Source organism: Neodiprion virginianus, chromosome 3 (assembly GCF_021901495.1).
Source record: "Neodiprion virginianus isolate iyNeoVirg1 chromosome 3, iyNeoVirg1.1, whole genome shotgun sequence".
NCBI lineage: Eukaryota > Metazoa > Arthropoda > Insecta > Hymenoptera > Diprionidae > Neodiprion > Neodiprion virginianus.
This window is the reverse complement of record NC_060879.1, coordinates 37,917,135-37,934,083: the sequence shown is the minus strand read 5'-3', so window position 1 is coordinate 37,934,083 and position 16,949 is coordinate 37,917,135. Positions and strand designations below refer to the sequence as shown.

Sequence of the window (16,949 nt, the reverse complement as noted above, 5' to 3'; positions counted from 1 at the left end):
TTTATTCAGAAGAATTAACGTACAGCATTTCATTTCAAGCTGCATACGATACATGCACAACTTTATTCATTGATTAATTTTTTTCTCCTTCAAAGAGCTGTTATGAAGAACATTTTTCGATTTTTTATTCAAATAAATATGTGTCTGAAGACAAAAAATTATGAATAATCTTCACTCGTTATCTTGTTCTCCTTTCCTAGTATGATTTATACCATGAAAATACTATGATTCACGGCCATGTATGCACCATAAAAATACCGATTCTCAGGCCCCGATTCCATAATACAATTGAACGATGTTGGCAATGCTGCAAATAGCCAGAACTTCATTGTACTCAAGCTATCAGCGCCTGCAGTTAGGGTTTTGTTTCAGTGTCCTCGCCAACTAAATTTTTTTCTCGTGCATTAGTCTCAATTATTTTTTTCCGTTAGAAAGAATGGATCAAATGACGTGTAACTCGTGCACTAGTTGCACAATATACTATTACTTGTACCTTGACTTGGTACCTCGATTTGATCAAATATTATTTTTTAAATACGTACCCTTGCAATATGAACTGCTGAAAAAATTTCGGCTTTTTAGAATAGTCTGGGGTTGTTTTTTTTTTTTTTTTTTTTTGACGAAACTTCTATAAGCTTTGTATATAATATTTCTGTACATATCATTCTTTCGAGGGACGAGATAAATCACCGTGATATTTGTAATAAAATACACCAACGTCAAAGGGATTCAAGGTACTTTGACAGAATATAGCTATGAAATACATCATAGTAATTTTTATTTTCTACTCGTCATATTAACCTCTAGTTGATGTTTATAAGAAAATCTTTGAAGAAGTTTTAGCAAAAATTAGCAGCATTTTCACTTCCCGCGGTGTTTGAATCTGCGACGTTTGACGCGAGCGTTTTATCAACTTCGTTTCTCTTTATTTTTATCTCTTTAATTTCCTTGCGGTCCAGCGCGGCGTAATCGATGGATTCGGTGTTACGTGGGGGTCGATTGAAATTGCCTCGCACGTCAGGCGAGGGAAATGGGCGGAAATTACAAACCGGATTACTGGAGCCGTTGGGAAGAGACCGCGCAGTCTGCGGCCTGTCTGCAGGCTCGTTTCCCCCCCCTGAAAAACAACTAATAATCGAAACTAGGTACCGCGATTCGCTGTCAAAGTATTACCCAAGTAAGAAGAGTCACTTCGGCATACATAAATCCTTTCGTTTCCGCATCTCATTTTCCATCGGCAATCGTACAACTAGCAATCCCAATTATCCTCGATTTTCTCGAACGAAAGTAGATTCGCTGTTTTCACTGACCAGATAATGAAATTTTCTTTGGGAACGGTACGAATTTAGTTGCACGATTGCAGACGAGAAAAAGGACGCGATTTTAAAGGATGTTTGTCGGATTCCTCGAGCTTTTAACATAATTTTCACTTTCATCTTACACCTTTCTGTCTCGACGCTTCAAAATATTTGGCATAAGCGTTGAACAGTTCGCCTTAATTTTACACAAACACAATTGCAATTCGTTATCCTTCACTTTTTACTTTGAACTGTATACGGCGACACACTTCTTGAGCACTTACATTGCCACTTTCGTGTGTCATCAAGCGCGCGTGCAGAGGTTTCGGATTAATCACGCTCCTCCTGGAATTGTGCTCTTTAATCCAAGTTTTACTTTCTGAAACCTCTAAAACCGTCCCTGAGTCCTAGGGCGTAGCTCTTACCCCGAAATGTGATATCATCCTTCCGGGACCTCTTTTCTCTTTGTATTACTCCACGCGCACGCAACAATCCGACGGTTGCGCTGCCTTTTTCCGACCTGCAGTATAGTACAATGAAATAGGTTCACTCAAACTTGCGGGTACGGAAGTACCTACGACCTACGTCATACCTTCGTATTACGATAAAAGTGGGTAAGGAGTCCCACGCAAAATATGTATTCGAGTTAATTATATAACGCGTTTCGTCTCGTGCGAGATTTCGCGATTAAATATAACATCCTTACACGAGTAATTACACTCTTTCGTTTTGCAAGTATGAATTGTACTACAGGAAGTAGAATGGACATATTCTTTTTTGCCCAAGTCGCCTAGTCGTAGCCACAGAATTATAGATGTTCGAGTTTTGCGCTTATTAACTCGTTTAATTAAACGAACAATCATGATATACTCAATTTTTCTTTTTTTTTTTTTTTTTTTTTTTTTGAGCAGGTTTATCGGTGTGCATATGCGATAAGTTTTAAGCGGTACTTTAATTTGGAGATCCTCCTGTGAATTTAAAAACATTTCGGATCATTTAAGTATGCAGCAATTTTCAAGCTACTTAATATCTTTTAGCAACTTTTGACAACTGGTAATATTAATTAAGTAATATTCTGACCCACGAATTTTGAGTGTGATAAAGTTGAAAAAATTCCGAAACCCGACAAGAGCTCACGATTCTAAATTTTTCACCCGATGTTGTTTCATCTTTTGATTTGTTAGCTACAAAGTTCCTCGAATATCTGATATCAGAAATCATGTTCTTGTATCCGCTTTGTTGTTTCCATCTTAAAAGAATTCTGATATTGGAAATGTATATAAATTTTCGACTACATTTCCAAAATTTTTCAACGGCCACGCGCTCGTTTCGCTCAAAATATTTAACGCGTCTCGCGTGAATTTCAGTAAGTTCCACCAATGCCTGAATTTCGTCAAAGTTTAAATGAAAAATAAAAAAGAAATAAAACTCGTGCATTACGAATGAAATATCTAAGGGTTGAATAATGTTGAATCTTAAAAAATGCGACAATTTCTCTGATATACCTACCCTGCTCACATACGCTTGCGCCTAGCTCCTGCGGACTAAGAGCAGTTCGTTTGCAGGTGACGAGCCGTGCAGGCAGTGAGGCGATATGAGTTATGGCGTCGTCGATCAGTAACGACCGTTTACTTTTAGCCTTCGGAGGAAAAATAAGGAAAGAAATGGACGTAGGTGAAGATTTTATTCCTTCAGTCGTTCATTTTGCGCTTTGTCGATAAAAAACGAGTTTTTTTTTCCCCGCTAATCACTCAAATCAATGAGATCGTTCTCGATTTGACATTAATCTGAATAACAAAGTTTCGATTCAAATAGCTCGATACTGCACGAAAAAAGTAATGAATGAATCGATTGAAACGAGGGAAATCAGTTAATACTATATTCCACCGCTTAACTTTTATACCTCGAGTTATTTTTTTACACACGTAGTTATAGAGCTACTGTATTTTATGTGCGCGTGACAATCCGGTGAATTATATTACTAAACTTACGTCAGCGTGCGATTTAGTCCGTATAAAAAGTTAAACCAATACTCGTTTGTAAAATTCCCGGAACATCAAAGATGTCTTGATGATCATTTTAGACGTTTATCCGCTACTTTAATACCGGCATGTTTTTCGATGCAGCTAATTATTCCTCATTATTCGATATAGGAATAATTCACCTTTGGATGATAATGCATGCGATTGAAAGATCCCGACGCTTCATTTCAAATTCCTCTCGATTTATCGACGATGACGATTGATTTATTTCGTGCACATTGCAAGCGCCGTGTTAGTAGATTTCCTGATCAATTATTTCCCGGCTTAACACCGCAACGCTGTAATGCGATCAACAGTTGAATATTTACGGTTATACATATACCATTGAAATGTGATTATTATACGGAATTCAAAGGAATATACGTTACTCAATTGCGCACCAACTGGATAAACATTACACCGACCTAAGTTCACAAAGGCAACGAGTTTCTTGCCGTTTTTCCGTGTCGAGTAATTTTTACTCTCATCGATGCAATTGGTTCAGTGAAATTTGAATTTTTACCCAAATCATCAATCGAAAAGTTAAATATGTAGAATCGCCAACAAAATGTCTGATGCAATTTTCTCATTATCGCGACTGAGACACATGTTTGAAAAATTCTTTGCGTTAGTCCGGTGAAGAAAGTCATTTTTATGAAAACTTATAACGCGTGCACACCTATCGCAAAATCAAACATTGATCGTGACCTCGATCGAAATGCTCACAGTGCGAAAAACTCATGAAAAACTGATTGTGGGTCGTAACTTTATTCGTTCCGTAGTTCGGAAAAAGGGAAAGCTTTCGGTGCGGTATGATTTCCGTTCGGAAGTAAAGAAAAAAAAATATTGTGATTCCGGTAATACCGTTATTTTGCACAAAACGTGTATCCAGTATGTACGAAAAAAAACTGATTTACCATTGGAAAGTCTTCGACTTTGTTTTTACAGGTACAATGACAAACTGTTGCTGTGAATTATATTTTCTCAAAGTACCGATACAAAAATGTTTATTCTGAGGATAAGACGAATTTGATTTTTCTTTGAAAAATTGCATTTAACGGTAATTAATCGATGTTTACAGGATTTATAAAACATTCCTAAGACCATTTAATTATACTTCCTAAAATTGTTTGTCAATGAATTTTCAGGAGATGATATTTTAACCTTCCGCATTTCTACCCATCTACGTTTTGCCTATGTGTCTGACATTTAGAAACAGTGTGAATTAGCTGTTATTGTTTTTTTGACAATTCGGTATCTTGACCTTTCTATTTTCCGATCATTCTTCACATCTCAATCCACATTCCAATAAATCTGACGATTCTGTATTTTGACATTATACATTTAGTTTTGTCTGACGTCCGATCCTTTCCGCCTTTCTCCGTTTCAGATTTGAAAAGAAAACCATATCATCGCCTCTTCAAAAATCCTTTACTTTCAGCCCCCATCCTTCGGTCCGTCCAATCTTCGACCCAGGCCGATTTCCTTCGAAAAATCATGAAAAAAACAAAAAGCCAAACCAATTGTACAAAATGCTGTAAATATTAGCTCCCAGTTCCGCGTTGCCGATCCTAGCTTGCTAACGCGTTACACACAACAAAGCAGTGATATCGCTGGTGTTTGCAGATGGGCTCGCGCAGCGTTCCCGGTGCTGGCGTCGCTGGAGTATTGATCAACGAGGGCAGCGGCGATGGAGGCGGCGTCGTCGTCGTCGGCGGGGGTGGAGGTGGAGGCGGCGTCGCGAGGAGGGTCGGCGCCATGGCGGCAGTACGAGGTCGGACCTTGCCGAGGACGGGGCAGAGAGCTGCGCTTAACGGAACCATCACGGTATCGAAACGGCCCCCGGCGGCGGTGGCGGCGGTGAATTCCGCCGCAGAAATCAGCCATCCGAAGACGATCAGAGCACCCGGAAGTCTCGCGCTGCCTCCGATTAACGGGGGGAAAAATCCACCCTCGAGGAAAAGCCCAGGAAAACCGCGAGAGGGAGCCGACAAGGAAAACGCAGCGGGAGCCGGTCCTAAAGCTCGGTCCTCAAAAAGGCCCCGCGAAAACGAAGGGAATGGAAATGCAGGGAACGGTTTGGCCCTCCGACCGCCGAGAGTGATCGCCCCGAAGATGGCCAAGGTGAGGATTACCTTTGTTTGTTTGTTTGTTGTTTTTTCACACGAATTTGTGCCAACTTTTTGCGCTATCGACTTTTTGCGCTTCTTGTTTGTTCGTTTATTTTATTTCAACAATTTTAAACAAGGCCTCCGTAAACGTATATCAAACAACAGGGACGAACGTATTTTGTCTCGTTTCATTTTACAAAACCTTTTTTCATTCGGGTGAAACGGTACTTTGGTACTTTTGGGGCTGCATGGGTGCTACGCCTTCGATTACCGAAGAAGTAGATTGTGTTTGGTGATTTTTTTTTTTTTCTACCACTTTTATTATCGTTATCTAAAGCTGTCCAATTAGGCTTACGTGAACTGTTTTATTATGTATTTTGATAAAAGTTTACGGAGTATCATTCTACATACGTGGTGGTGGTGGGGTGGTGGTGAAATTTAATTCACAAATTTTGTTGAATATGTAATCGACGAGGTTATCGTACTTGCTTCGCGCATGGTCGGAATAAAATGGACGTGATAATTTGAAAATTTTCACTTGTTTTAGAATTTGAATAGCCTCTCGAGGGTTTCAATTCTCGTGACACGTTTTTATTCTTTCTCTCTTGTTATCGATGTCACATTTATGCCGGATAATTAACGTTTCTCGTTCACAAATGCCGTAATTTGAATATTTGTTTAGTTGAAATTTTGTATTCGCCTGGTGAGAGAATTAGGGAAAATCCATTTGTATAAGTATACACCGGGTTATTTTATCCGCATCCTCTGTAATCGCCGACTCGCAAGAGTTTGAGGGTGAAAGGGTGTGTTTTACTTTGGGCTCTCCCTTCTTTTCTAACATCGCCCTGTGCAGAGTACCGAATGAGACGAAGGGCTTGGATTCTTGATTCAAGATTGTTCGGGGAGATGTTCGTTTTTCGATTAACTTCTTATCTCCTCGAATCAACGGGAATTAAATTTCTTTCGCAGAATTTTCTATTCTCTTAAAAATGTTCAAATACAATTTTCCAAAATACGCGTAACTATTATTCGCTATAACTACAATTGTTTGATATTTTAAGTACGATATTTCTTTAAACCGTTGTAACTGAAATAGTCGACCGAAAATAGACTCGTCGGTGAAATGAATTACAGACTGAATTAACAATAAAATGGCGAGTAGTAGAAAATCGTGTTTAGATGTTGGGATCCCTAGCTGAGTTTAGATGTAATTACATAAGTGTATACTTACACACATTTATAGAACTACGTTCTACATACATGTAAACACGATACGCCGCTTGCAATTAGAATCATTGTCAAACATTGCGTTGGTTCGTTGAGTGGGCGTAAAAGTATTTCAAGGTATGTTTTCTGGACTTAGATCAGCGATTTATCACGGTGTAGAATAACTGCTTATAAATTTTTTCCTTACTCAATCTCTGTCATATTTTTCCCTCGTATTTTTCTGTACCGCGCATATACTTAACTGGATTAGCCGTAATGGCCGAAGAGAGAAAATTACCTCGGTGGTAGGAAATGGAAGTAATTTGCCCTCATTGAGTCGAGATATTTAAAGGAGGAAGAAAAAAAAAAACATGTTCAAACGCGAAATTCAAAGCTCGCGTCTTCGGATATAATTTCTCTGAAAACTGCACAGCTCTATGATTCCAATCCACGGATCTACCTTCATCATAGATATTCATTGCATTATACGGTCGTTAAGCATGATTCGAACACTTGAGAATGCACCCTACACTCACACACACACTCGCAAACTACTCAACTTTAGTTCAATTACTTTATTAATTTTAATGTACAACCACTTGACGTGCGCTATCGTTTGGATTTAATTTTAGGGCTAGGTATGCCCCTCTAATACGAATCCACTCACCCACGATTTTAAGCTATTAAAATTTGGCTGTAATAAAATCTTAAATAAACAAACACCACTCAAAAGACCGGAGCCCTGTACATGTATCATAATTTATAAACGTACTCTCGTTTCGTTTTATCATAACGACAGCTACAGCGAGCTTAATTCTGGCGAATGAAACGTGAAGTTTTTTACTCGTGCCTACATCTGCGTCTGCATAATGCGTGTAGAAATGCAGAAACGAACGTGTATAAGAGGCGCATTATGTGAAATGGGCGGTTGCTGCAACCTGTAAAAACGGTTGTCTGTTAAATTCCCTGCGTCCGTTTACATCTGACGTGCTTATTACCGGCATCGTTATCATAATCGTTACTATATTATTACTACCACACAAGTCCGTTACGGATTATAAACGTATAGCATTATAGCACCGCGGAAAATCGAATCTTTTCATTTTATACCGGTGAAACGCCAATTGGCGAGATGAGAAAAAAAAAATTAATATCTTAAAAAAACGGTAAAAATTTATAAGGCTTATCAACGTGGGTGAGAGAAAAATTCTGCGGGTCCCCGTTGCTTTACGCATGTGTTACATGTATATTAATATTATATATGTTAGACGCGGCTTGTGTAGGTAATCCAGTCCCGTTGTTCACCTGTGTCATTCGGCGCGATAAGACCCGCTTTCATCGTCGCTTCGCGTTGATAACGCGCGGAAAGCTGGAGGAAAAAAAAAAAAAAAAGTTGAGAAAAAAAACGAGTAGTGAAAACGTGAAATAAATGTATAAATAACATCGTCTTTACAATGCGAATACACTGTGTAGTTACATTGTTCGCACTGGTTTACACGGTTAAATGACAATACCGTAATTTTCTACGCGATTAGGAACAAAAGAAAAAATTTGCATACGACGCGATATCTCAGGCATTGAAAAGAACAATTTATTGCTTGATTTAATTTGAGTGGTTAATTATTCATTCGAATTTAAGCCTCTCGATATTTTACTTCCCGAAAGTAATTCTTCCATTTAGTTATATATTATATAGTAGATCATTTTGTCAAAGAAAATTATCAGACTATTTTCAATTTCATTTTTTATCCGCGCTGTTGACAATTTTCAGTAAAGAGACGAAAGAAAAAAAGAGATAAACGCGACTTTGTTCATGGGCCGCGTTTTCTCCAGCAAGTCGGGCAATCTGATATACCGCGTAGCTAACTAGTCTCAGTCCTCGGCTGCTAAACTGTCGTCTGCTAAAATGATGTCAGGACCAACCGGGTCTGTAACTTGACAGTTTCTGCTTTGTAACCGGGGTCACGTGCCTTTGGGCTAGCATTGCGTGGCGTTTTCTAACCACGCGATACGTCGGCGAAAACCTCGTTATAAAAGAGGGAGGTCAAACCGAGTCATTTTTGCTTTTTCTTTCTTTTCTTTTTTTTTTTTATTCTTTGCCGTTTTTGTTTCACGGTTCCATATTACCGACGACACCGCCTCACGTATTTTCGCCCTAAATATCGTGACTCAGATTTGACCCGAAAATATTACACACTAAATCTCAATTATCGAGCAATATAGCGCCAGCTTTAAACAGAGACCTTCGAGTCAGGATCGATGGCGCTTCGTTGAACTTAACTTTTCGCCAAAATTAATTAATTAACGGACATTAGACAGAGCCGCCGAGAATTTTCTTCACTTTCGTTTATACGCGAAGTCGACTTAACGCGATTATAATCACTTATATCGATCCTCATCCTGACCTCAACCCCCGGAAATGAAATAAACGCGTGTCGTGACACAGAATATTATTTTAACACCGTGTAAAAAATAACCTACAAACCTGAATATTTCTCATTATTCCTAAATTTTTCTTCTCAATTCGAATCGGATTTTAAACGAATTTCTACAAGCTTAAAACATTCAACTTTAAAAAAACTGCATTTTTGTTTCATGGACAAGTATCGCAATCGGAATAGCAGTCCTGTTTTCCCATCAAGCGATCGCGTTATTTCTCAAATTCCTTCCCGTTTATTTACCCGCCATGAAGTTGGACCGCGTTTTAATCTTTGACGGTTCAAGGTTCCTCCAAGCTTCGTCTTCCGGAAAAGCTCCGCAGGAATCCGCGTCTCTGATATAATGTGTGTACGGGAAGGAAGGGAAAGCTTAATTTTAGTCGAGGCTAACTAAGCGACCTACTTGACCCGATTTGGAGTCGGGAAATGCCTCGTGGCTTGAGGCGGGTGTCGTTTGCGTGTGTCATTCTGCACACCTGCGTTGCACTTTCGTTGCAGTGAATCGCACATGCCTTCCTTCGATGCGTTATCCCGGCAGATTGCGTTCTTGCCGCAGAGAGAGATCTCATCCCCTGCAGCTCGTTCTCTATCTCCGGCTTGTTTCTCTCTCTTTCCTCTCGCTCTCTTACGTAACTTCGAACTGGAGGAGCTCTCTGTCCGCATAACGAATTTCACACACGTTTGCAGGGCTCAAAGTTAGGCTAGGCGAGTTCTAGGCGAGACTATTACGTCTAAAACTAACGTGACACACATTCGACGGTCAAACTCAGGTGTTGACGCGCGATTTTAACCGAAAATACCAATTTTTAGTAACGTACACCATTTTTACACTTTTGGACAGTTTTCGAAAATTCTGCAGTACAAAGTAGATAATCAATTAATTTTATCTTTCGATGAATGATTACAATTATTTTTTATTTACTCTGTGAAAAGCTTTTGGCTAAAGCTCTAAACTACTTTTTGCGGAACACTTGTCTCTAAAATATGTTTACTCGACGTGCGAATCGCGTTGTCTGGTAAAAATCTTGAAATAGAATCAGGAATCGGATGGAAAACAGAAATTTGATGGTTAATTTACCAAAATTATTAGAAGCCAATTTTTCGAAGTGCATAAAATGAAAATAAAAGCCACGTTGTTTAATAAATGTTGACTGAATAACCGGGTGTCTGTAAAATGGCAAATGCAAATTCGCGTGACGTCTCTTGCAGGGAATGGAAAAAGGCAGGTAAAAGCGGGATCTATACACGTACATATCGTTGCATGCATACCTCCGGTGCAAAATTGTAATAAATACGAGAGCGCTCGAGGTACGATTAATAGATGTTTAGCAGCCTCGAGTAGCTGCCTATTCGAATTGAGGCGAAATGCGGAATTAATACCGCAATGTCAATGTACGTTTGAGCTTGAATAATTCATTGTATCAAATGCGCGAGTGTCGGCGTTGATGCGCCGACTTGTTATATCCATCGAGTGTTTCTGTGTCAGAATTATATCCTGGAAGGCGTAATAAATTGCTTTTAAACGATTGCTTTTATCTTATAAATATATTTCTGGGAAAAATAATAGTATATCATTATCTTTACGGTAATTATATAGACGAGAGTGTATGAAGTTAGTAGATATATGTAAGAATGTCGTTTGATTTTTCTTACAACACTTTGTTTGTATAATCAATGTAATTATCGTGTGATAATGATTGGAACGCTGTTCCTAATCTCTGCACCATGTTTTACGATGGAAATTTATGTTTTCTCTTATATATTCCTCGGTCGTTAGTCAGATCCGTGACAAATATGTTCAATTCTAGAAAGCGTTCAATCAGAAAATTATGCCTATAATCTGTCTTCAAACCCGTTTTGAATATGAATTTTTTAAGAGACACGATACCACCGTTTTGGTTATATTATCAAAATGAAGGAAAGAATTTTTGCCAGGCCAGCAGCGCGTGTGCTAATTTTTCCAAATTTTTTTTCCTTCCTTTAGGCAGACATTTTTTTGTCGATATCACATTGAAATTCCACCGGCTTTTGTTACGAGAACCGTTTCATCGTCGCTTATAGGTCTTAATAAATAACAACTCTGCAGTTGATCCGCGAATAATGACAGCGCGTGTATTGTAAAATATGCCCATCTTATTCGCTATACACGAGTGATGAATGAATGAAAGTCACTACTCGCACCCATCAGGAAAAAAACTTGTACAACTTGCCCTGATGCGACGCAAATACCGTTTCCAACGAGTCGAACTTGTTGCGATCGAAACGCGGTCTATAAAAACCAGCCAGTAAAAACTAGACACCTACGCGCATAGTTTGGATCGTTTAGGTCGCTTTTACGTACTTGTGTCGGAAGCTTTGCGAGTCGACGAAGGTTAACCATAAAAGCCTAGCATACCGAGAAGTCGTTTGATCGAATAAATACATTTTTCCAATTTTTCCTCACGATTTTCGATCATGATAAAATTAAAAAATAATCATATATATTGCTTGAAATCAAATTAAATTCTGTTTCCTCAAATTACGTCGGATTGAAACGAATTCGAAATTTGATGAAACCAGTTATTTCATGCTTTAATCAGGGACCAATTGTTTAATAAAGTAGTTAGAACATACTTGAGGATCTTCAGTTTTCTGGAAACTCAACTCTAATGAACCTGGAGTTAAAATTGTCTTCGATCATGCATTCTAGGAATGATTATGACGAAATGTGGATATCACTTATCGCTGTGAAACGGTTAGAACATATAATATGCAGGGTGAAGTGCGAATTGAAACATGAATAGGTATAAGGTATATATTATATGTGAACATCGCGTGGTTCGAGTTCTCGCGAATTAAATTGCAGATTGTTTAATACACCTATATCTATGTATGTGCGATAGTTCCAGGACTGTATAACGCATCGACTAACTTATATCCGATCAATACGCACCTGCATCGAACCCGACTCGACCGATTTCATCTTTTTACACCTGCGGTACGCGTCTACTATCAAAGTACGAAACGTTTACACAGAGATTTACACGCGTTGCGTGAACGGATGGAAAAGACGAGTTGCGTAGGATACACGCATGGCAATATTATTTCCGCACGTTAGGCTAATTTTCTATTTCCTCATTTCTTGAACGAATATAAGAGAAAGTTGTGTCCCATCTTATCGAAGTCGGAACTAGAGCATGCGTGCCGAAGTTACATATTATATATATTAGGGTAGTTTTTTTTAACTATTTTTTGTTTATACGTACCCTTGAAAAGTTGGTTTTTAGCCTGAAACGAAGCCTCGTGAAATCGGAACTCGGTAGCAAAATTCTAAAAGGTGCCTCATCCGGTTTGAATTTTTCAAACACTCTAACCGAAATATCTCGACAACTTATACATATTAGAAAGCTGTTCTTGATTACATTTTGTAGATAATCAAATGTTCTTTAAAAAGTGTCATGACTACCGCGTGAGTTTATTTGTATCGGATTAGAACACGAGTGAGATAAAAATTTCCAAGGTAATAAGCATCTTCATTCGTTTATTCAACGTACTCAACTTTAAACGTTCATATCGAATACAAGTTGAACACTCAAGTGTACAGTAGTACCGACCTTCTTTATAGAAAATTTGATTATCTACAAAATGAAACCAAAAACAGTTTCCCACCTTGTATAATTTTCGAGATATTTCGGTTAGAGTGTTTGAAAAATTAAAACCGGATGATGCACCTTTTAGAATTTTAGAAAAACTCACTTTTCGAAGGGTACGTAAGAAAAAAAAAATAGTTTAAGAAAAACCCACCCTAATACATGTGTAATATACGTAACCATTGACGCATAATCGATGCACTACGCATGATGTAAACTCTTCTTTCTTCGCCCAGGAAGCTGTTTGCAATCCTGGTGGAGGGTCGCTTTTATAGGGCAATTGGTGAATCAGCCTGCAGGGTATAACGCCCTGCGGAGGATTTCTTTCGCCTAGGATCCGAGTCTCTGGGGGTTAGCGTACCTCCGCATACATGTACATATATATAAAGGCCAAGAGTTCAACGCGCATTCATCCCGCATCGGTTCGAACCAGAGGTTCTCATTGTCGGTACAATTTACCGAAAAAGGGTTCACCGCGATTGTTTTCGCGCCTGAGGAGATTGCACTGAGAGAAATTTTTAGTTCCGGTTACCGCTCGGTCCTTGAATATTCTCATTTTTTACCACAATCGAAAAATATTGTTCTAGGTAGAAAATGAAAATTAGTTTTCTAGTATCCGTTACTATTCTTTCTCATTACGATCACTGTTACTAGATTTTCTTGTAACTGTTGAGAAAATTTAATGCTTGTGTAAGAATAAATTGACGTTAAAGCGTTATTTAATTAAAAAAGTAGAGTAAGAAATGAAATTTTTCTCACTCTGACCTCCCAAAAATGTATACTTTTTATTAATTTTATTATGAGATAATCGTGAATAGAGTATTCATCAAATGGTTATGTTCGTCGGCTACAAAAATTTCTCACTGCGAAAATACCATAACAAAAAACACTGTAATCATAAATACTAGCTTCGATATCGATGTTTTATTTCAAATCGATTCGAAATGGTTAAAAATCGTAACATCAGCCACCGTAGAGTGAAATCGAATTAACCTATTGGATTTTTCATAATTTTAAAGCAACTTGCAACAAAACATCGATATCTCAGCATTTATTCATCATTCAGGTGTATAAATTTATTTTCTACTTTTGTATTTTCGAAGAGATCTTCGTAACTCAGTAATCAATGTATGATTATTTCATACATATAAAAAAAAAAAAAAAAAAATTGACAAAAAGTTTACGATTTTACGCCGTCGAACCTCCTTAAAATTTGACATCATTTTCCTTCTTCTTTCAGAGACCGAAAAAAATTCAGTACTCGTAATTTCCTCGCCTTAACTATCGTACGAATCTGATATTCGGTTACACTTCCGTTTCGCTCCAATCTTTTTTCTCCGATTCCTGGATTTTCTGGGCCGCGAAACGAATTGTTCTCGACTTGTGTTTCCGGTATGAGGAGATTCGAGGCAATTTTCGCCGAGGGATTACAGGTACACGATATCTCGAATTTACGAAGCGTGCAAGCAACGGCTGGCTTATTCTTCTCCGCAGCTCCGCGATGTATTCAAAGATATTCGAATGGGTCACGAAGTATATAAGCTGACGTAACGATCACCGATGCTAGGTGATGCGGAGATAGACGTAACGCGTCTCCGTCGATGTGTATGTGTGACATGTAGTTTACGTGAGAGATCGACGCCTCACGATTACAGATCGCGATTGATAAATTTTTCCATGGAAAGAATCGCACTTATGGCCTTCGTGCCACATCGACGACATCGTTGATTGTGTGCTTTCACGTTCAATCCACCGGTTATTCATCCGCCGATTCTTAACCGCGCAACAACTCTTCTTATATGTTGAACGTATACGCAATCGGAGGATCAGACGTTTCCTGGTCACTCAAGATCACCGTCCATGGATCATTTTTGATCATCGGTTAAGCGAGGTCAAGAACCGAAAGTCCTATGAAATATACGGTTGACCGTTTCTTGGATAAGATACTTTTAAATCCGGAGTTCGAATATCGCTGAGAAAAATCGAAAAATCTCAAAATTCAATTTCAAATCACGGTGTAATCTATTTTTCCCTGTCGTTTTCTTTCCTTTGACTGCTGGAAGACTTCGAACATTGATCAATACCTCGTTCCAGCCAATTTTCAAACCTTTCATCAATTCTCTAGCAGTTTCTTTTTCCGAGGTAGGCGAAGCCGACAGAAAAAGGCTGAGAAAATTTTCTCATTGCGAAAGACAGGAGACTGCTTGCTACATGGGGACAAATTTTTTCTGAATTCCAATTTCGCTTTGTGAAATTCAAAAACGTCACCAACACTTGCGGCCTTATTACATCCGTCTCATTTCTCTCTTCGATTTATGATTTCGTTTATTCTTTCTTCCCAAAAATGTATGATCGTCATTCGCTCGCGATTCAAGACCCGTGAACAAAAATGTCAGCGAAAATGTTACGACAAAGGAATGGCGCAGCGTTATTGCGTTACACAGAGACAAGAATCTTCCTTGGCTCGTTGGTTCTTTCATGAATTTCTGGACCGGAACGCCTGGCGTTGTCATTCGTGTCTGTCAAGCCGCTGGGAAGGATTCAAGCTCTCCCAAAATTCTGCAGCCCGTGGCCTCAAGATCAGTATCCGTCCGGCGTGCGTTTCGTGTCATTCGAGCATAAGGCGCCTGGTCGACTGGAATTCGTATCGACCCAGTGTCACGCACGTGTTATGACTCGTTTTCTTATCTGAAAACAAAATCTCGGAAAACCGATTTCGCCAGCTCAACGTTTCCACGATTCAACCACAGTCTTCTGCTCGTTTGCAAAAGAGGACCTCTGCTGCGTTAACCCAGAAATAGTGTTCAGGTACACAAAGCAACGGATGTATCAATTTTATCCAACAATTTTCGAGTAACTTAAATTTTTCGTCAATGACCAATAAATCACTCGTTATTCAAATCGGATCAAATCTCAACACGATCGGTGACTTTCTTGTACACAGTTTTCTCTTCGTTAAATTGTTTTCCAATTCTCTCTACAGCTATAACAAATTCACGATTCTACTAAATTTTTTCAGAGGTATCACATCCTCCATTAATTAAACGGTAACTCCATACTCAGCGTCTCATTATGTCTGAAATCGAAATTTTGAAAAAATTAGCACGCTACGATGAAGATGCGAATTTTAACGAAATCCGAAAGTAGAACTATTAGTCGCGATGACGTAGACAGCTGCCGAACCGGCTCCCTCTGGCTATGAGCTCAACATTTCGCGCGCTGTATTGATTATGATTATTGTTATGATTATGTTCATTATTTTTCGTACGTCCAACGTACGGCTTATTTCGATTACCGTGAATCGATCAATTTTCGATTTCTTGAAATTTTTTTGTCATACAAGAAGTGGAACTGCCGCTCGATGCTTCGTCGGTCCGCAGTTTCTTTTAATGATTTTATTCCGTGCTCGATCGGTAGACTGAATTCCTTGTACATACCATTCCTCGGTTTTTTTCCCTTCCTTTTCTCTCTCTCATTGTCAGTTTACGGTCAGTCTCGACGCTTTATAATAACAATATGCCTGTCGACTCTGCACACCATTCTGCGATTTGCAGTTTATTAGATTAGGAGAAAGGCTTCCTCGGCTGGCCATCAATCCGGTACCCACTGCAGTACGATGACACTTCGTACGCTCTAGAGTTACCTACTTAAAACCAGGGTACCAAGCCTCGGTCCAAGGGTCACGGAGTGGGCCGAATTAAATTTCCCCCAAAACCATACATCGGGAAAGAATTCAACTTCTGTGATCAAATTACGCTCGTCGCGCATGACGCAGCGATCGTAAAGCATGAGACGGTAAAATTTTCGAATTTTTCGTTCATTCTCATTTCAATTCCCGGCTACATTTCCACCCGCACCATCAACTCCCGTAGTTTCTGCAACGCGAAGCGTTTTAGACCCGTCCTCGGAATAAGTGGATCGATGATACGCCCCCACCATCAACAATGAACCGTTTCAGATACCCTACGCGGCTGTCCCATCCCCAGCACCAAAGTGTTCCTTAAATTCCTCTCGGTTTCGTCCGATCCGTCAATGTCTCATGCGCCAAAAGCTCATCCGTTTCTAACGGCTCGGTGCTGCGTAGCAGAGGAATACCAAACATGAAAAACTAGTGCCTAAGGTTCGCGGACCATTAATTTTCTCATGAAGAAATCACCATTCGATAAGTGAAAAGAGTCATTTAATGGAGAATAAATGGAACGTTCGTTACCCTGAACTTTACCGTCTCGTCAATAACGACGTTTAT

At 39.1% G+C, this 16,949-nt stretch overlaps 1 protein-coding gene across 6 annotated transcripts in view; it reads left to right on the top strand.

Annotated features, from left to right (window-relative positions):
• Positions 1–16,949, top strand: part of LOC124301436 (serine/arginine repetitive matrix protein 2) — a 72,402-nt gene that overhangs the window by 7,879 nt on the left and 47,574 nt on the right. For all 6 annotated transcript variants that reach the window (XM_046756466.1, XM_046756464.1, XM_046756468.1 and 3 more), the window contains exon 2: positions 4,946–5,443. In XM_046756466.1, the coding sequence (XP_046612422.1) occupies positions 4,946–5,443 (498 nt within the window). The remainder of the gene's footprint in view (positions 1–4,945; positions 5,444–16,949) is intronic.